At 40.4% G+C, this 21,200-nt stretch overlaps 3 protein-coding genes across 4 annotated transcripts; 2 read left to right on the top strand and 1 right to left on the bottom strand.

Moving 5' to 3' along the window:
* Positions 1–4,061: 4,061 nt before the first annotated feature.
* On the bottom strand, positions 4,062–11,111 carry LOC141908668 (dolichyldiphosphatase 1-like). 2 transcript variants are annotated; one of them, XM_074798799.1, is made up of 8 exons: positions 10,990–11,098; positions 10,560–10,657; positions 10,118–10,202; positions 9,270–9,366; positions 8,872–8,964; positions 8,487–8,615; positions 8,045–8,134; positions 4,062–7,957 (listed from the first exon to the last, which is right to left on the bottom strand). In XM_074798799.1, exons 1-8 carry the CDS (start codon positions 11,060–11,062, stop codon positions 7,918–7,920), a joined length of 705 nt encoding a protein of 234 aa, XP_074654900.1. In that variant the 5' UTR covers positions 11,063–11,098; the 3' UTR covers positions 4,062–7,917. The 2 variants fall into 2 exon arrangements, with proteins under 2 accessions (XP_074654900.1, XP_074654899.1); XM_074798798.1 differs by having other exon boundaries at positions 4,063–7,957; positions 10,560–10,660; positions 10,990–11,111.
* A 145-nt stretch (positions 11,112–11,256) lies between these two features.
* On the top strand, positions 11,257–16,159 carry LOC141908683 (uncharacterized). Its single transcript, XM_074798824.1, has 2 exons — positions 11,257–11,348; positions 11,735–16,159. The coding sequence occupies exon 2, from the start codon at positions 11,755–11,757 to the stop codon at positions 15,592–15,594; it is 3,840 nt and encodes a 1,279-aa protein (XP_074654925.1). The 5' UTR covers positions 11,257–11,348; positions 11,735–11,754; the 3' UTR covers positions 15,595–16,159.
* A 2,124-nt stretch (positions 16,160–18,283) lies between these two features.
* On the top strand, positions 18,284–19,911 carry LOC141908684 (uncharacterized). Its single transcript, XM_074798825.1, has 3 exons — positions 18,284–18,725; positions 19,343–19,648; positions 19,778–19,911. The coding sequence occupies exons 1-3, from the start codon at positions 18,653–18,655 to the stop codon at positions 19,873–19,875; spliced, it is 477 nt and encodes a 158-aa protein (XP_074654926.1). The 5' UTR covers positions 18,284–18,652; the 3' UTR covers positions 19,876–19,911.
* Positions 19,912–21,200: the final 1,289 nt, after the last annotated feature.

Below are 21,200 nucleotides of genomic sequence, written 5' to 3'. Positions count from 1 at the left end.
TCGTGGCGTTCATAGGGCAGGGTAGGGGCAGGCGTGACTAAACACGAATCTTATGGGCTTTCCTCGGGAGTAGATCTGAGGTATTTTGGAGATTGGATTATGCTATGAGAGTAGGGGGCGCTGCTGCCTACGTTACACTTAATTTCGATAACAGAAAAAACCGTTGTAACTCAAAGAAAGATCGAGTTTCTAGTGTTTCATTCCGATCTGTGAACTGTGTCGCAGAACTAAAATGAATTTGCTGATGACCGGTAGGTAGGTCTATATGTGAAGCACTGATTATGACTTACACTAAGCAAATTGAACACGGACCAAGAGTTCAAACCCGAGAGTTCTTCTGAAATGTTTTTTCATTGTTTGTTTCTATTGTGACCTTACAGCCAAAATCTTCGGCGCCATTTTCTTGTTCAAGACGATATCTATAGCAATGGCGGAACAGTCCGATCCGGGCGTGAAAACGATGTATTCATTCAAGCAGAAATACTGCCGACATTTATTTTGTTCTGGAATAATGAAACGATATCTGGAGGAAAATTCTCTTCCTAAACAGATGCTCGAAACCGATGCGTGTAACGGTCGCTGCGTTGATTGGCTGATCTGCGTCGAAGAATGCGAAGACGATAACTTCTTGAAGGTCATTCGCGATTTGAATTCGTTTAAAACGTCGTTCAACAGTTCTTGTTTATATGGCGAATGTTTTAATACGCGGTGGATCAACTGAATTGACCGAATTGATTCAAGCGAAATCGGTCCAATGCACAGGCCGACTGAGGAGCTCGATTAACTCATGAACGTTTCAGTAAAATAGGCTCGGAACCGGATAATATATTTGATTATACATTACAGTAAAACTATAAGACTCAATGACATAAATGATTAAGAAAAGAAATATGAAAATAATTGTTGAAAAGTATCAATCAGCAGATCAAATCCATTTTTACCATAATTATAAACCAGGGCCCAGTTCCACAGTTCTGAGTTAAGATTTGACTCTGGGTTAAAACATTGAAAATGAACTAACTTTAACTCAGAGTTAACTCTAACTCACGACTGTGGAACTGGGTCCTGGTGAATTTGTGAAATAAATCTTTATGAAATTTACAAATGAATTCTGTTTGCTTGTACTAACACCGATCGATTTCATGTATACACGTTGTATATCGCATGCAAAAAGCAGATGGCTTCACATCGATTAGTGCGGTGTGATCTGCCAATTTTGAAGATTCCAACGAACGAATGAAAGGCAGATACAAGGGAAGAGATCTTGCTACTTATTGATACAATTTAGAGAGGCGTGGGGTTGAATTGGGTTTTTGGGAATTAGGATTTTTCATGAATTTATCAAGTATTGTTTATATCACTAAAAACGTCTTGCCTCTGTTCTAAACTTAGTATAATAATTTTGAAGTTCAAAACTCAAAAGGTGTGAATTTGAATTTTACCATTGAGTGTAAAATTACTGGAGTATCGATTCGACGGAAATATTTGAAAAATGCGTCTGTTTTTCATTCATTCTTAGCGTTTTAGGCAAAGCGTCATCGTGTCAAAATGTGCCTCGTACTTCGAAATGTAGCATTGAAAAACTGAGAATTGATAATAATAAGGAAGGAACCAGGAAGCTCAGGTGTCAATGCGGGCACACGCTATCTTTACGAGCAGCCCGTCGTTTATCACGGAGCTATAAGCCCAACGCACACGAAACACAGAAACACGGAAACATGTTTGATCTCGGAAACATTGTTTTCCCGAAACCATGTTTCTCGTATCTCGTAGTATTTTCCTGTGTTATTTCCAAGTATTTTTCATTTTCTACATTTTCTATAAAATGTGAAATGCAAATCATTTGCTGATGACACGAAATTATTGACAATATGTCATGTTGAAAATATCCACCTGTTTCACAACGTGGGCACGATTTTCTATTTTAAACGACCCAACGTTGGCTTCATTATTCAGTTTGCTGCACGTTCCGGAAAAACTACACCTTCACGAGCTCCGAAATGAAGACATCGTACGCCGTTGTTGTTTGTCTGTTTCTGGTATTTCTGTATGAAATGCGAGGTTAGTAACAAAAAAAGATTCGCTTTTGTATAATACTTAAATCGCGGCTATGCAACGAGCCATATAGAGATTTGATCATTTAAGAGTTATACATATTTCCCGAAAATCTTGCTCGGGAAAATTCAAACAATATTCTCACCGTTGCTTTTTTAATCTCGAGCCTCCGATACAAAAAGAAGTCAACCATTTAAAACCTCGGTAGACTACGATCTCATCTAAATCTAACAACCTCAATTAAATTGCTCATCACAGGCTCAGAGTTTACATTGTAAATGGTTGACTGAATATATCTTTGCGTGTAGTTTCAGAAAGTTGTAAGAGCGAGGATTTTAAATTCCGCAATGAAACCGCGTTTGAGGATCTCTTCAACCAGGAATATGCAGCGTGCCAAAATTCGGACTGTGCCGATGACGTCGATTGTAGTCGCTGCGCTGGTGCGGCATTAATGTGCTCTTCTGGTCGAAAATCTCCATTGACAGACGAGGCGTTATTGAAGACCTGCAAAGAGGCAGCCGGCAAGTACATCGACGAGACACTGGAAAAATGTACTGGCATAATTGGATGTGAACAGGCTGAATGCGACCGCGGTAAAATGATGAAATACGCAAACGAATTGGGTAAGCATAACAGGACTATCTGTGAAGTTGGTCCCAATTTATCCGTTTCCCCAGTGACATCAACTCCCCCTATATATACTCGTCCACTATAGAGTATTGGGAGGGAATGACTTTTCGCGGACGAATGTACATGGAGGCAAGAAAGATAGAGATGGGGAGGGTGGGAGGGAAAAAAACGGATCGCAAGTCAACACCAGAGGGGAAACGTGAGGGTCCATCCAGCCACAATACGGACTCATCGTCCACCGAGTCTTCAGGCAAACTGTGTAGTGTCAGATTATTACACTGGTGTCGCTGATGTCACTGAGAAACTATACTATAGCTATTCGAGCTAGCGTCAACTACTGCTTCAATCACGTCTGCTGGCTACTTCACCACCTGTAATTACAATTTACAATTGGTTCTTCGTTTTCGACCTACAATTGATTTTTTTTAAAGAAAAAGTGAGATATTTGCCTCGTTCTATGCAATTTCCTAAAATGAGTGATTGGAATAATCGGTTGTTATCATTACATGTAATAAAGCTCGTGACTTTGAACTGGGGGGGGGGGGGGGGGGGTATTAAGTAGTATGCCTATCATTATTTTGAGCCACCCAAACCAATTTCGTAGAATTTATATCATCTGTGATAACACCTGTGATACTTGTTTGATCTTAAAATGGGGATTGACCCTGTTATTTATTTGATTGGTAGATTTGATTTGGTCTCCCCTTAACCCAACACACCCTGCCGGGTGCGAGACAGGGGGTTTTGATTTTGAAATTGGAAATCAGAGTAGAGATATCAAGAGTTTTTAGCCTGTCAACTGAAACGACATTTTTGGCCGAGCCATTGTAAGTAATCGTTTTTTTCGCAAATATTCTGCATTTCTCTTTTATCTGTGATAGGAATCGAGGCGTCTGAAACCGTTGATCAGTTTTCTTGTAAATGGTTGGCTGCGCTTTTAGATGAGTATTCTGATAATCCCTGTGGAAAATTTTCGCTGAATTAGTCAATTATTAAACAGTATATCGCGTAATTCAACAGTTATTTCAGTGACTTTTATGATGTTTCTTTGCTCACTGAAAATTGTTGTCTTTGTTCCCAAATAAACTATAACTTTCGCTGCAATCTAACAAACAATAATCGTCCGATTGTTATTATATTGGTTGAAACCTACTACAGTACAATAGTCAGGGGAGTGGGCAATCCAGTCAGCTTTACTGCTATCAGAGGAGGGAGCACTGGTAATGGAGGATCAAAGCCGTTTTCACTGAAGAGGTCATCAAGGAATCCCAAGCTATTTTCATACAAAATGAGCTCACAAAAACAGAAAAAATTGCGACTATTTATAATCAAAGATGAGTTTATTACAAAACATTTTGCCAACATTATTTCCATGCATACATTGTTTATTATTAAACAATGATTAATAGATATATGTGTGTGTGTGTGTGTGTATGTATGTGTGCGTATGTATGTATGTATGTATGTGTGCGTATGTATGTGTGTATGTGTGTGTGTGTGTATGTGTGTGTATGTATGTATGTATGTGTGTGTGTGTATGTATGCGTGTGTGTATGTGTGTGTATGTATGTGTGTGTGTATGTGTGTGTATGTATGTGTGTATGTATGCGTGTGTGTATGTGTGTGTATGTATGTGTGTGTGTGTATGTGTGTGTATGTATGTGTGTGTATGTATGTGTGTATGTATGTGTGTGTGTATGTATGTGTATGTGTGCGTATTGTGCCGCTTTTTGTTCTTACATTAAAATGTGTTAAACGAAAAAATCATAACACAGCTGAACCACACACATCTAAAGATACGAAAAAAGAATTCTCGCGAATAACATTGAGGAAAAAACTTACATGTATAATTCTGTTAATCTTTCGAACAAAATGACAGCACACTAACTGCGTAAATTTTAGATGGAGAAACGAATTTTGACATTTTCTTTCATAATCAAGTCGGCGCCAGCCCATCATCCCTGATGGCATCGATTGCCACGGTTTATGCTGTGGCTGAGAGCAGCGATGCCATCAGGTTCGAATCCCTGCCTAGGGAGGATGCTCCAGCCTGATGCGATCAACTCCCAGAAAGCCGTTTAAATATTCAAATAGCTTTCTGCCTCTACGTATGAATTCAATATATAGCGTGCATCACGGACATAGCTCTCAAATTCGACAAATCTATTCAAGGTTCAAAAAGATCGGACTCGAGCGGAGCGTGTATGATACAAAACACGATTCAGCAGACTGCCTTCGCCTCATCGGATCTCACGACCAATACGACCAATGATTGGAGGCGGCAAAAGTCGATAACAGGGCAGTTGAGGCGACCATGGGCAGGGTCCGATCTAAGCACTTGTCCGATTTCCCGGGACGAGTATATTATCATAAGTGCAAGTAGGTTATCATTATCACTTGTCCACCGGGCTAGAGCAATTTTATAGCTCAAAGCCATTTCCCAATCGATACAACAGTTGGACTGCTTGTGTAGGTAGGGCAAGCAGATATTTGAAGGGGCAAATAGAATTTTAGATATACTTGCCCCCGGGCAAGTGGCTTTTATTCCTTAGATCGGACTCTGATGGGCAATGAACATTTGTGACAAAGCTCATGCCATCGCAGACCACGCGACGTGTGATTATCCAATGTCTACTGTAGCCTTATCATCGAACACGTATCCACGATGTTCAACCTTTTATCTAAGAATAAAGGGTAAACATTCGTTAAAACTAGACACTAAAAGTTGAGAACAGTTCTCAGGTTGAATATTGAACGCGTATGATTATTCGTAAAATGAACGATAATTACAGGTGAAGCGGAGAGGATAAAAAACGGACGGCAAATCATCATCAGTATCATCATCATCATCATCATCATCATCATCATCATCATCATCATTGACAATGAGATAAAAATAGTAGAAAAGTTTCGTTTTTTCGATATAAAATCGTAAAATATTCGTGTCAAATACGACAAGAAGAGACCAGAATAGACCGCAGTCAAAAACAATCATAAATAAGTCAACTACAGTAAACGCAAAACCAAAGGTGAATCTAGACATGATGCAAAAACTATATGTCCCGAGAACCCCATTCCCATATATATACAGCCTAATCGTTTTTTTTAGCCTTTTATTCCGTGGTTGAGTAAAGCGCAGAAGTACCCTACTTTGACATGGTTGAGAGTATGATTTATTTGTACCATTGATCTACCCCTGGGTACAGGCAAAACAACTACGGGCATTTGGAATTTCGCAACACAGTGCTTGCACGTATTGTATGTACATAAATGCAGGTATCAATCTGCGTCTGGGATCGCCTGTTATGAGACGAGAAGATACCGATACACAATATCCGTGTATGATGATAACGAGAGAAATCCGACGATAAATTCAGCCTGATAAATTCACGCCTGATGATGGCTTATAGTCTTTAGCCGAAACGTTGCGCAAATATATTTACTCTTCTATTCGAGTTTCTCAATCTGGCTGAATTTATTGCGGGATTTCTCTTGATACGCCTGTTATCTTTAACCAGCTTTCGAACTACTGGCCCCCGGCGTTTAGTCCATTCCCGAATAAAAGATTTCTGTGAGGAATTCCCGAACACGTAAAGTGTGGACGATCACTCTTTGAAAGTATGGGACAACTTAGATATTCAACAATGGCTGCTCAAAAATCTTTCAATCATCACGTATTAAAAGAGTGTTGATAAAATGTCTGATGTCTGGTACATTCATTACCGAATAAAGATAACTTAGTTGGAAGTTCTAAATACAAGTGAAGTTAGTTAGTGTGGGCGACCAAAATTGGGAGAAACGTGTAGGACTTGAACATCCGAGGTCATGGAGGGTATAGGCTACAAATTGGTACCTGCTTTTATATCAGTTAAATATATCGGTCATCTACAGGGTACATCAAACACCTATCATCGAAATCAACACATGATCAACTGCTTCTACCACAGAATCATTCACCTTCATATAAAAAATTGATTATTTGTGCAATGGCAGATAAAATGCTCTGCGTTCACTCTCATTTCGATAGTTTAGAAAACAGTTCAAGAAACTAAAAACGATCAAGAAACTAAAACAATACTCTTAAAACGCGTGATACACTACACTACTTCTAGAGATGGGTTAGTTATCATATATCAAACAATGTTTGTCATGCATTTCTTTACATTTCACTAGTGCATCGCTTTAACCCTTTCAGTGCTGACTAATCAATACCCGATAGTGCTGGAGATAATTTGAAAATTTTCAAAAATTCCGCCCTAGTATGTTGAATAACGGGAATACCACTATAGTGCATCTGCACCGCGGTGCGGTGTATCGTTTGTAACTAATATTTCACTATGTCTGACAGGTGCTGCCATCTTTCAATATAGATAAATACTAATAACTAATCACACCAGTGTACTTGCAAAATCCATCACCGATTCATACATCGCACTGCGGTGTAGATGCACTGAAAGGGTTAAACAATGGAGAACCACCACACCAGATGGCGCGACGAGCCTCAGTCTTACGTTTTCAAAATTCGTTCGTTATCGATCAATTTTGAAGTTGGTAATGCACTCGTATCCGTATATAATCACAGGAATATACATCAAATTCATGATTGATATAGTTTTCATCAATAGTTAGTTTGTTCAAGCAAAAAGTTCATTCAATTTTAACTGAAATTTAAAAGAATTCGAAAGCCGAAGACCGAGTAACTACTAGCGACACCTGGCGAATCCTAGATTGCCACAGTAGCGCTGGAGGTTCCCTATGATAGCCAATTAAAAACCGATATACATAGAGCTAATAAGTCCAAACGTGGAGACAATGTACATAGTCACAGACAAACCCAAATCCTCTTCGAATCGAGGCTATCGATATCAAATATTTCAACATTGCATATTAACATTTTTTTTGGCTAATTTCATAATAACACAACGAGACATTCATTCGCCGTGTTTGACATTTCATTTGCATATAAATTAAAATCCTTTAACAATTTACATAAATACTAGTGAGTTCCAGCGCACAAATCTGCTGAAATGTTCTTCCGTAAAGTATCCTTAACAGCGCCGCGTCTTTGCCAGCAGCGCCTCCACCGAAGAAAGAAGTTTGTCCGCGTAATGAATTACCCTGCTGAATATTAGTTTGATTATGGAGAAGAGTAACGCAGCTGCAGCTGTTGAGAGGCAGTTACTGGCCGCGATGATTTCGTTGGCGATGGTTCTTCCCCGCCGACATATATAGTCATTGCGACTTGCGAGACGTTATCTTGCGTTGTCGACTCCTGAAAATAATATGAAAACTCAAAAAGATGATAAATTTACGAGTTTCGGTTGGTGTAATCTTAAACTGCATGTAGTGATTATTTTACCTGGATTCCGAGCGTGAACACGTGTATTCGAACCACATCACATTCGGGATCAACGTCGAATCGCGTAACATTAAAAATTCACCTAACGAACTGCGGATAAAAATAAAATCAAAACGTGTTGTATCTTTTCAGCTTAAACAACAAAATTGCATGAGGCTTTTCCTTTAAAAAAATCTCCTCGACCTGGCCTCAATGATCAATGATGCAGATTGACTTTTGGAGATTGCCATCTTTAAAAAATAGCATACATTTGGCTACCATCATTTTTTTATCAAAGGATAGTACAGTTTTTATTTCATTACATTCAAGACCAATTGAAATATACAATATGTTTCTATGATATATGCAAAGATGATATGAGCGTAGTCAAGAGCTGTATTACTGAAATTGTTGAGCACACAATTTAAAAATTTATTAGCATCACTATCAGTCCGACACTTACCAAGATGCTAAAACAGGGAAAAACGGCGTTAAAACTAAATGTACAGTCGAAAACCATATAGTTCCTAATGTGAGTCCGATAAGAGCTCCAACCGCCACCTGGCTGAACGAATGATAACCGAGGTATATTCTGAAAAATAAATTATCTCACATTAAATTCCAGTTATTCACCGACATAGAAAAACATGAAGAAATTGGCTTCCATATACAAGAGACTGTCCATCCACATTTTAAAGTGATGAAAATGCACAATTTAAAAGAAAAACTATGACTCAATTCTTTGAGCTATTTTCAACTGTCTTAATATGCAAGAGCATCTTTGTAGGTGTGGGATTTATATAAATTTCAAACTTGAAAAAAGCCCGAATATTTGGTTTTTCACATACCTGCTATATCCTACAGTACAAGCTAAACCATAGACTACTAATCCGATGGCATACTTCCATAATTCATCAACAAAATGATAATTTCTATGCATTCTGAAAAAACAGCCTCCAGTCCAAATAAAGTTTATCTAAATCCAACCCAACCCATAATTGTGTTGGAATATAGTTATAGAACCCACAGATCTGCATCGATTAGACTTTCACAGTAAACCCAAGAGAAGATGAGTCCAGGGGTTTTACAAGACCCCCACAAATTCCGAGTGCCCATTTATTATAAGGAGCCTTTTCGTCAAAAAGGGGGGCACGCTTCATCAGAAAAAAATTCAATTTCAAAATTCAAAGAGGCAATTTCAGCATCAAGTTTCGGATATTCAAAAGGGCAATATGCCAGGACTCACCTAATGATAAGGAAGAAAGACAAGTAGACTGCATAAAACCACATAAACTGTGCATGACTCGAAGGCATACCGTATTCAGAAAATACAGTCTCACGTTCTATAGAAAATAATAATCAATATATCATCAAGCAAACACAGCTATATTTATCATCCTCAAATAGCAAAACATAGTCTCAAATTCATACGACATACAGCTCTTCATGGATATTGATTTTTATCCAGTCGTGAAAGGAAGGGAATAAAGGGTCTTTCATTTGTCGAAGTATTCAATTTTCGTTCGATATTTATTCAAAACACACATAAACAAATCAGTTCTTGCGGATACAGATATTGTGAATCATTTTCAAACTGAATTTCCAGTTTAATAATAATAACTGTACAGTCAAACTTGGTAAACTGGATAAATCACTTGAACAGGATACACGTATAAAGAGTTTTTAAAGGAGAACATTTCACAGTTCAAGGAAGCGCCTGCATCGCTTTCATAACCCAATTACTGTAGACACCTAAATCAGTACTGTGTATCTCAGTAAACCATGAACCCTTTCAGTGCATCTACACCGCAGCGCGGTGTATAAATCAGTTATAGATTTTGCTAGTACACTGCAATGTGGTGTACAGATGTAATTGGTAATTATCTCTCTTGAATAAGTGCATCACCTGTCAAACATAGTGAAATACTAATCACTAACGATACATCGCACCGCGGTGCAGACGCACTATAGTGGTATTCCCGTTATTCAACATACTAGGGTGGAATTTTTGAAAATTTTCAAATTATCTCCAGCACTACACGGTATCAATTAGTCAGCACTGAAAGGGTTAATTCAGTGGTTTTTTCAACTTACGTCTAAGTGGACGATATTCTTGAATTAGATGTTTCAGGATCCAATTGACGACTTCATTCAGCAGTAAACCAATTAAATACGAGATCTACCGAAAAAAAAATGAAAAAATTCATCAGTAGAAATTATGATTAATACACAACGTGTTCTACAATACACTGTGAAAATTGTTCATAACAAAAGCTGAGGATGATGTTCCATGAAAAAGTTTATGCTTACTGTTAAGTTTGAATTATAATTGTTTTGAAAACATTAGATTAAGTGTCCAATTATTAAACCATTTTCCGTGAATCTGGGCCTAGGTTATTATAAGGGTGAAGAGGAAAATACATTAAACTGAAAAGTGGTACAAGTTCGGCCACTGTCAAAACTAAATGTTCAATCGAACCTAAAGAACTGTTTCTGTCAGAAAAAGATTGGGTCAGGGATGATAAGTAGTACATACTGTGTGTAAGTCCCTCCTGAATAGAATCAACGTTCCAAAACCGACTAGAATACAGATTGGCGTCAGACTGATAATTGCCAACACGAAACCGATAAAATCTCCTGAAATAAAAAAATTAATCAAAACATCTACATCATCTATATGGGATACTGCATCTGAACCGCGATGGTGCGATTAGGTGGTGCGTACTGAAACAGCAGAACATATCCTTCTCCTGACTGCTGTTGTTCCAGTCCTCAACTGTTCTTGGGAGGAAGGAGTTTCGGAAACCAAAAACTTTGGCTTTCGGAAAACAGATTAATATTTCAATCAAAACATGATGGCCGTACGGTGTTGCCCTCTTCTGGCATAGAAGTGGAAAACCTCGATTTAATTACGAAATAAAAGCTTTTTAATATACGAATATGAATTAAAACTGTTCAGAAAATACCTTTAGGATATTCTACGTGTGTTAATGATATTGCTGCCCATTGTATTTGATTAGTTTGCTCGGCCGCGCCCATTTTATCGTGTAAATTCCTCGAGTACGTGGACTCAGCCGCCATGTTTGAACTACTGGCAATGACAGCTGCGGCAGCGGAGGAGGAAACACGGAAATAGCCGGTGTTCGTGACGTCAAGAAATCCTCGGAAAACCTCTTGATGGTGACGTCATTGCAGTTGATGACGCAAACATGTGTTATACTAGTTTAGGTTCGAATCCCGCTATTTTCGCACCCGTACTTGGCATCCTTTCGGTTTCATTTCGTCATAAAGCTTCGGTTGACGACTAAATTACGCACAAATTCAGGTATTTAACTTTCCAAAATGATTGTATTGATTACCCACTGATTAGAGGGAACTTTTTTGAAAGTGATCAGAACTAAAATTTAAGCCAAAAACGGACAGATTTCCGAAAAAACGTACCAATTCAAAAACAACTAATATTTATTCATTTTCCCCCACATGCTTTCCTTTTTATTATGAAATAGTGTGGTCCTAATCTTAAATCGTGTCAATTTGTCCCTTAATCTATTCAAAAAATTTTTCAGGTTTTACGTATTAATCCAATGATCAAAATGTCATTGTCTAAAATCAAAAAGTCACCACCGCCTGGTTTCGTTTAATTTTGAAACGGTGAAGTTCTCAACTTTTATCGACAAATATCTCATGTTAATTTAAAAATATTTATTTAAGGTTATACATAAGGAAATAAAATGTCATCATCTAAAGCCTCGAATATCCCTGAAGCAGCGAACAGAAAATTCTACGACTACCCGAACCGAGAAGCGTTTTCCGCCGACGCCGAGCCAGACCGCCATAAAAACACCAACGAAGAATTATTGTCGTATATAAACCGGAACGTGATCGGTCGCGAGAAAGTATTCAGCGGACCGTACGGACTACGCTCGACCGTCTACTGCGATTACATTGCGTCGGGAAAATCGTTGAATTTCATCGAGGATTACGTCCGCGATGAGGTCCTGCCCGATTACGGGAATACCCACACGACGACGACGGTCACCGCGCTTCAAACGACGCTGTATCGACACGAGGCGCGCGATTTAATCCGTAACGCGACCAACGCCGGCGAACACGACGCCGTTCTGTTCGTCGGTAGCGGCTCGACAGCGGCCGTTCATAAATTAATCCACGCGCTCGATTTCAAACGGCGACCGGTCGTTTTCGTCGGACCATACGAGCACCATTCGAATCTTCTACCGTGGCGCGAAGTGGCGTACGCCGTCGTCGAGATCGGTTTGACCGACGACGGCGCAGTGGATTACGACGATTTAGAACGGCGACTGGATGAGTGGTCGGATTGCAGTCGCGAGTTGATCGGTTGTTTCAGCGCCGCGTCGAATATAACGGGTACGCTGGTCGACGTGGATCGCGTGACCGTCTTGTTACACCGTCGCCGAGCTCTCGCGTTCTGGGATTACGCGACCGCGGCTCCGTACGTAACAATCGATATGAATCCGGTGGTCGCCACCGACGATCAGCCGTACGTTTATAAAGACGCAGTCTTTCTATCGCCGCATAAATTCGTCGGCGGCGTCGCGACCCCCGGCGTGCTCGTCGCTAAGAAACGTCTGTTTCGACATGCGGTTCCGTCGTGCGCCGGTGGCGGGTCGGTGTTCTATGTGCGCGCCGACGCGCACCGCTATCTACAGGAAGTTGAGATGCGCGAGGAAGGTGGGACGCCGGCGATCGTTGAATCTATCCGAGCCGGGTTAGTTTTCCAGTTGAAAGATGCGGTAACCGTGGACCTGATCGCGTCGCGAGATCAAAAACTTTGCACGAAGGCTTTCGATTATTGGAAGGACGTCGATAATTTGGTGCTGCTCGGAAGTCGGACGTTGCGTCGTTTGCCGATTTTCTCGTTCGTCGTCCGTCACCCGGAGACCGGTCTGTTTCTGCATCATAACTTCGTAGCCGCTGTTCTAAACGATCTGTTCGGGATCCAGTCGCGCGGAGGTTGCGCGTGCGCCGGTCCGTACGCGCAGTATCTACTCGGTATCGACGAGGATCTAGCCGAACGCATCGAGGATCTATTGGTGGAGGACAGTCGTCTCGATCGGACTCATCTACGGCGTAAACGGGAATACAACCACCGCGAGATCCTGCGTCCCGGTTTCACGCGTTTGAATTTGCCGTATTTCGCGAACGACGACGAAGTCGATTTCATTCTCGAAGCCGTGAAACTCGTCGCCGAAAACGCCTGGCGGATTCTACCGCGGTATATTTTCAATCCAGAAACGGGAGAGTGGCGCCATCGCGATCATCAAGTGTTCAAAGATCGTAAGTGGTTGGGGTATATATCGTACGGCGCCGCGGAAATGCGGTTCCGCGACCCGCCGACGAACGAGAAAGGCCCGCTTCCCGAGTCGCTCGGAGAGTGCCTCGAATTCGCACATGACGTGTTTCGAAACGCCGCGAAGCAACGAGTGAAAATCGCCGATCAAAAACCGTTCTTCGACGAGCGCGGCCGGTGTATACGCTGGTTCCTGCTGCCCAGCGAGGCAGCGTTGTGGCTGTACGATCGCAAAACAGCCTCGCAGTACCCGCCTGTGCTGACCACGTTCTATCCGGGGAAACGTATTAAAATGAAACGCAAGCACTACCCGATCTTAGAAACTGATAAGATGGCCGGTGATGTTGAAAAAGCGAGTGACCGTGATCAGTTCGTTGATAAAACTGATAAGATGGCCGATGATGTTGAAAAAGCGAGTGACCGTGATCAGTTCGTTGATAAAACTGATAAGATGGCCGGTGATGTTGAAAAAGCGAGTGACCGCGATCAGTTCGTTGATAAAACTGATAAGATGGCCGGTGATGTTGAAAAAGCTAGTGACCGTGATCAGTTCGTTGATAAATCTAATGAAAGCGCGAATATGATTAGTATTCAGGATAACGGTAAAAGCTTTTCAGAGGGAATGACTGAAATGTTAACGTCAGGATTTCTACCTGATTCTGCTGTCGATCATCCTGATATGATGAATGAGGAAGCTCGTAAAGACAGTTCTTCAATCGCTGATCCAGCCCAGAAAATTGAAGTTAATACTGATTTGACAAGCGAGAAAGCTCGAAAAAGCGATTTTGAAACTAAATCTTCAAGCGCTGATTTGACCAATCAGAAAGTCAATTCTAAAAGCAATTCTTCAAGTACTGATTCGACTGTAAAAGTTGAAGCAACTCAAAATCCTCGAAAAAATGCTCGAAAAGCTAGAAAAAGTGAATCTAAAACTAAATCTTCAAGCACTGATTTGACGAATCAGAAAGTCAATTCTAAAAGCAATTCTTCAAGTACTGATTTGACCGAGAAAGTAGAAGCAACTCAAAATCCTCGGAAAAATGCTCGAAAAGCTAGAAAAGGCAAATCTAAAACTAAATCCTCAAGCACTGATTTGACGAATCAGATAACTCAGAAAGTAAAATCTAGAAGCAATTCTTCAAGCACTGATTTTACCGAGAAAGTAGAAGCGACTCCGATTCCTGATTCGACTGTTCAGAAAAGTCGAGAAGACGGTTTTAAATCTACCGGTAAATCTTCAAGTGCTGATTTGACGGAGAAAGAAGCAAAAACTCCAGATTCGGTTACAGTCAATGGCTCGGAATCCAGTCAAAAGTCTAAACTCGATCATAAGACGAACAGCGGATTCGTTTGTAAAGATGGCGATGCTTGCTTCAGACCGAGAGAAGAAAACATTTCGGACAGTGCTCCGGCGGCGAGTACGGTCAGCGGAATAAAATGGCACCCTCCTCCGAAAAAGATCTTCAAACCGACTTTACGAGCTTTAGAAGAGTATAAAATGATCGCGGACGGCGACCGCGTTCTCGTTTGTTTATCGGGCGGTAAAGACTCGCTGTCGTTGCTGCACACGATACGTCAGTATCAGTTCTACGCGAGGTCGCGCGGCGTCCGTTTCGAATTCGGCGCCGTGACGGTCGACCCGCGCACCGCCTCGTACGACCCGAGTCCGTTGAAGCGTTACCTCTCCGCGCTCGGCGTGCCGTATTTCTACGAGGAGCAAAACATCCTCGAACAGGCGGCGAACCTCGCGTACGAGTGCGCGTCGATTTGTAGTTTTTGCAGTCGCATGAAGCGCGGTCGCATTTACGCGACCGCTCGCCGCGAGGGTTATAACGTTCTCGCGATGGGGCAACACCTCGACGATCTCGCCGAGAGTTTCCTGATGAACGCGTTCCACGCAGGAAGTTTACAAACGATGAAAGCGAACTACACCGTACGAGAAGGCGATTTACGCGTCGTGCGACCGTTCGTATACGTGCGCGAAACCGAACTGCGCGACTTCGCCGAGGGTCGTAAATTGCCGATAATCGCCGAGAATTGTCCGGCGTGTTTCGAAGCGCCGAAAGAACGACATCGCACGAAGCAGATCCTCGCGTCGCAGGAGGTGTTGTTTCCCGAATTGTTCAATAGTTTGATGACTGCGTTGAAACCGTTGATAAGACTGGACCGCGGGATGACCGTCGCGTCAGCTGTCGCCGATAAATTTGAATTAAACGGTTCTTGTGAGGATGACGATGTGTGATAGGTAATGTATACTCTCTACTCGAGTTTAGGGGTGGATGTAGGGGTTGGTTTGGAATCTGTCTTGCCACCACTGGGGCTCGTATTTGAAGTGAAGTAGCTTAGATCATCCAATATCCCAGTGTACTAATCGCAGAGTAGCCGTGTTAACCGGGTTCAGAATAAATAACAAGATGAGTTGTACTATGTTAACAATTTTATAACTAAGGCTAAACAAAAATCAAATGATACCTTGTTTCTCCGCAGCGGCCGGGGGTCATTTTTGTAAAATATGATAACATTTCTAAACAGTTCATTTCTATAGCGGCCGGGGCTGTTATGGTAAAATTGATCACGATTTTAAAAAAAGTAATGTACAGTGTAGATAGGCGGCCGGCCGGGTCAACTTATAAGCTCAGCAGAGCGGAGAAACAAGGTAACAATGGTTCTATGTTGTTTCTGAACTGGTCTTTGAAGGTGGAATTATGTGCTGTAGAATTCGTTCTTGCTGAGAAGTTATTGTCAAGTTTACAGTGATGTTGATATCTACTTTATATTATTGTATGCATGTTACTCGTCAACTTATGAAAGAGAAATAAAAACATCGAATTTGTTGATTTGAAGGTTTCGATTTTGGTTTAGTTTGATATCTAGAGTAGATCTTTCTCGATTGATTCTCTGTGCGAATACCATCCTCCCCTGGAAGGGATTCGAACCTGATGCGAAATTGGTCCTAGGTAAATGTTGTCGGCATTATGGATACATAAGTCCCGCGTAAGCCATGTGCGAATAAGGCGAGATTTACTCAGGTCCCAGGTTCACAAAAAAAGGATTAAGACCTAAATCGATTTGAAATAAACTGAATTAATGAAGAAATTAAATCGATTTAAGAGATAAACCTTTTTGTGAAACTGGGCCCTGTGCAGTAGATCTCGACTCGCCTAATTCAGATTTTTCAATCCGGATTTTCATTTAATTCGGATGAAATAGTCGGTCCATTTAACCTGGAACGTATAAACTATTATTCATAATTGGGTATTTACTTAATTCGTAGAAATCGGACTCGGAGCAGTCCCTATCATCGGAAGCTCGAGTCATGTGAGTTCTACTGTAGTTTCGAGTTTCGTGCTGTAGAATCAAAAGGAACATTCCTATGGACGAGAAATACCAGTTTTATGAGTTGATGAATGACGAAATCCCGCAGAGAGTTGAAAAGATTAATTGCACAGAGACCAGAGATGTACACGCTAAACCCGCTTTTTGTCTACGAATCTCTGAATGATCTAATCATGTGTATGATCGCGAGTGTGTATAATACTGTGATTCAAGAGTTCGTAGCGCGAATAATGAAATGAGCTAAAAATTTCAACGCAGTTTGGCGGATTGTATATTGCAGACTTATATACAGAAAGGTTTCTATACACTTAACTAATAGCAGAGCTATTTGACGACTGCAGAATTTCATGTAGAAAGTTAGCTGTCATCATCCCAGAGGCAGGTACTTTTTAATGGAATCGCAGCTGCCTTTACCCGTAGAAGCAGATCGATGATACTGAAAATGTTGCTTCGAGAAAAAAAAATATTTTTCTATATGCCGGTATATCGAATACCAATGTACGTTTTCATACGTGAGCTCAACACCTGATCACTGATCGATTGATGTTTCTCTATCAATATAAAGATTTCATCAACCAAAGATAGCAACGGTATTGCTAGCAGTTGAGGCTAAAAATTGAGGAATGAATAATGCCTTACGTTTTCTACGAATCTCGGTATGTTACATACACGCGCTCGTAGGTTCTAATCATGTGCAGACAGAGCAGCTTGACGACTGCAGACTGCAGAAAGTATCCTGCATCCATATGGATGCTGGATAGGCCAAAGTCGTTTTATCACAATTATCTTTTTGATTTCTGCTTAAATTGCAATTTCTTGTTCATCCTTCTATGCCTTCTATGCACTGCTGCATCTACGCCCAGCTGGAGTTGTGTGTGTGAACACACATTTTGACACAACTTTGTTTATTTATCTAACCGGGTCAGAAGTTGAGAAATCGAGAAGTTGAGACAACTTCTCAATTTTCTCTTCAAAAAGTTGTGTGTGTGAACCCAGCATTAGATGTCATGTTTTTTTTGAATGGAATAGCAGCTGCCTTTACCAGTCTGGGGATCGATACTGAAAGTTATGTTTTGAAAAAAATCTTTTCTATTCCAGTATATCCAATACTAATGTACATTTTCATACGTGAGCTCAACACCTGATCACTGATCGATTGATGTTTCTCTATTAATATTGAGATTTCAACACCCAGAGATAGAAATTGATACTTGTTTCTCATTTCTATCTGCTGGGCTTGAAAGTCGACGCGACCAGACGCCTATCTACTCAAGCTAACCATGCACTACAGACCCCAGATAGAAATGAACTGATTACAAATTCTATTGCATTTTGACCCGGCCGATTTGTTTTTAGATGAGTAACATTTTAGTGATTTGAAAAATTGCTAGAAACATTAAATTTTAACAATCATAAAAGATTTAGAATTCATGAGAGCAAGAATTATTCGTGTTTAGCCCACTTTTGACTTTAGTCCGAGTGGGCTATAGTTCACTTTTCCTCCATGTTCGTTTGTCTCAGAATCCACTTATTTTGGGAAGTTCTGAAGACGCTTCCAGGGAAAGTCTTGATATATTTGGTTTACCCCCAGCCCAAAAACTGGCCCTGTCACATTCAGAACTTCAATGTGCAAAAATTCGTTTGAAATCGTTCTTAGGGAACGTATGCGACTTTAAGAAAAAAAGATCTTTTATCGATCTATTGCCGACGCTTTTCAGCATATTCAGCATATTTTTAAAGTGCCGGTACGCGTCGTTTGGTTCAATTTCATTCGTTGATTATCACCTGTCACTTCTCGTGTTGCCCCGCCCATCTGTGCTGCACCAACTTCTATATAAACCTTCCGAAAATCATTCTCCCGCCATACCAGAGTATCCTGTCATACCAGAGTCTCCCGTCATACCAGAGTATCCTGCCATACCAGAGTCTCCTGCAATACCTGAGTCTCTCATCTCTTCTTCGTGATGTTATCGTCAACGAAAATAATGTCTGCTGTTTTTCAGTCGCTCGTGGTTTTAATGGTGTTCGGAATACAAGGTAAGCAACGGTTAATTCGCATTGGTTTCTTGTATATCTGGCATAAAATGTGAAAATGAAACATCGAATTTTGGTTTTTGGTATTATGATCAAATCGGATACTGCGGTTTTCAGTTTGTATTTAGAACCTATAGCTGGAAACCGCTAGTTGACGAGCTTGTCTTTTCTTGATGCTTTTGCTACACGAAAACACCTTCAGTGACATCAAACATAAGTAGATGATCACCGGGACAACTGAATTTCGATACTTGCAGTGGCGGCCCGCGTTTTTCCGCCGTGGAGACGGCCAAAGCTATCGCTTGCATGCAACTCGAACTTGGTGACGGGCAGCTGGAAAATTTTAAGGGCAAGAGCAGGAAACCGCTAAACCACGGCAAGCATTTTCCAGCCAACAATTTCTGCTGAGAAATTTTGCAATAGCTTATTCTCAGCTGCCGCATTTTCCAGCTCGGTGTCAGTTCTCTTGCGTTTCTTGCAGGAAACTACTCTTAGATTCTGTGGAATAAAAAATCTGTCCATATTTCAACTGTCTAACTGTAATCGTGGAACTGGTGTTTATAACGATGTCCTAAAGTTCCCGGGTGCGACTTTTCTCAATTGTGTCTTTTATTCTTTAGTTTCCAATGGTTGCGACAGTCAGGCCGAAATAAGCGTGAATGCGACCATTATGTTTGATGCTGGTGTAAAGGCAATGGGATTGTGCGGTGTATCAGTAGGTGGTAATGTTACCGATGAATGTCTCTCATCTAACATAATGTGTGTAACTTCACGGAAAGTAGGCCTCACCGGCGACAGTTGTAACACGTGTAATAAAACCGTGAAAGAAACAAGATCACAGATGCGTGAATGCGATTCGAAACCGACCAACTGCGAGAAATGGAATTGCATGAACCTACTTTACTACGATCACAAAAATGGTTTCGGTGAGTTTGCTTTCAGAAAAGAATGTTGAGAGGTGAAAGACAAAATCCAAGAAATACGTACATTATATATTCGTTTTGTATATAAAAAGTTGATTAACAATTCTTAGAGTTGTTAATTTTCTATTCTAGGGTACACGGGGGATACCGTTGATGCTGTCTCGTGTAGCGTTCTATCGATCCACAAAACAGGAATTGTTGCGAATTATCATAATTGTGAGATATTGTAAACCAAAGAGGAAAAATAAAACATATATATCTGACATCAAAAATACATAAAGGGGTCCTCTTTATATATTTTGGCTGATATTCACAGATTCAAAATTATTTCAAGCGATCTTTATTCGATAGTGTTTCTCGCACTGGTCGGTGCAGATGGTTCTTACGAAACGAATTTTAGAATACCGTCATAAGTTCAACAGGGATTCGCTGAACGATCGAACATAGAATTATATTATCGACGGGAAGTGCTGCGATTCATTTGCATGTTTCAAGCTGGGATAGCGGACGATCGAATCTGGAGACGCGTCGTATATTTCGTGAGAGAAAGCCGGAATCGAACGATTGTAACATGCAATCCAACGTAAATTTCCGGCCAATAGTTGCCTATCGATTCCTAGCACGCCCACGTGTTCTCTGCCTGACGTATAGGTCTATATGTACACGATTCTGAATGATGGAAAAGAAGAGATAAAACGAAAAACGAAATAAAACTTTTTTCAAAATACATTTGTTGGCCGATTGAAACCTCCGACATTATGTAAAATGTTATTGCTACACATGTATCAATCAACAAAAGGAAATGAGACATAAAACTGTTCATCGTTTAGGCAAATTTTTCGTATCATCGTGTTCGTATCAGACTGATTATTTACTATTGTAGAAGTTCTACTAAATTTGGCTGGGAAATACGAAAGAACCGCAAGTTTCTAGACCCGCCTCGTATAAACGAGGGTTCCACTGTAGAACTCCAGAAATTATGTAGTCAAATTTCACAATCAATTTCTTATTTACCACGTATATTGTCTGTATGTTACACGTCGACTTTAAAAGAGAAATTCAAAAAAAGAAATCTACAAGAAAGATCAAAAGATCCAAGGTTGGATCCAAAAATTACATAAAAAGTGCGAAAAATTATTTTTTTTCTATATCTTATGTACATGTATGTATCTATAACTTTTTTATACCTCAAACAACTAAGAAAATAAGGACAGTGCTTAAAGCAAATGTTGTACGGGAAAATTAAAAGCGGAGCTTTGAAGATTTCTATATCATGTTTATCCTGTAATTTCAAGTATTCTATTTTGTAAACTGATCAGTCCCCCGCCTGATTCCAGTGAGTGTGATTTAGTTTGTTATGGAGCTTTCTACAACCGGCCGCTCAGCTTTTACGGCAAATAAACTTAAGATATAAAAAAAGAGAAATAAATACATTCAATGTATCAATTCGAAGATTATGATTTTTATTAATTTGACGATGATTTCTAGGGTGAGATCGAAACGTCGTGTCTTTTATATATATTTTTGATTGAATAAATGAATTCTGGTTTTAAAA

This window comes from Tubulanus polymorphus, chromosome 7, assembly GCF_964204645.1.
Source record: "Tubulanus polymorphus chromosome 7, tnTubPoly1.2, whole genome shotgun sequence".
Classification (NCBI taxonomy): Eukaryota; Metazoa; Nemertea; class Palaeonemertea; order Tubulaniformes; family Tubulanidae; genus Tubulanus; species Tubulanus polymorphus.
Note: the sequence above shows the minus strand (reverse complement) of the source record. Positions and strands in the feature narration are given on the sequence as shown.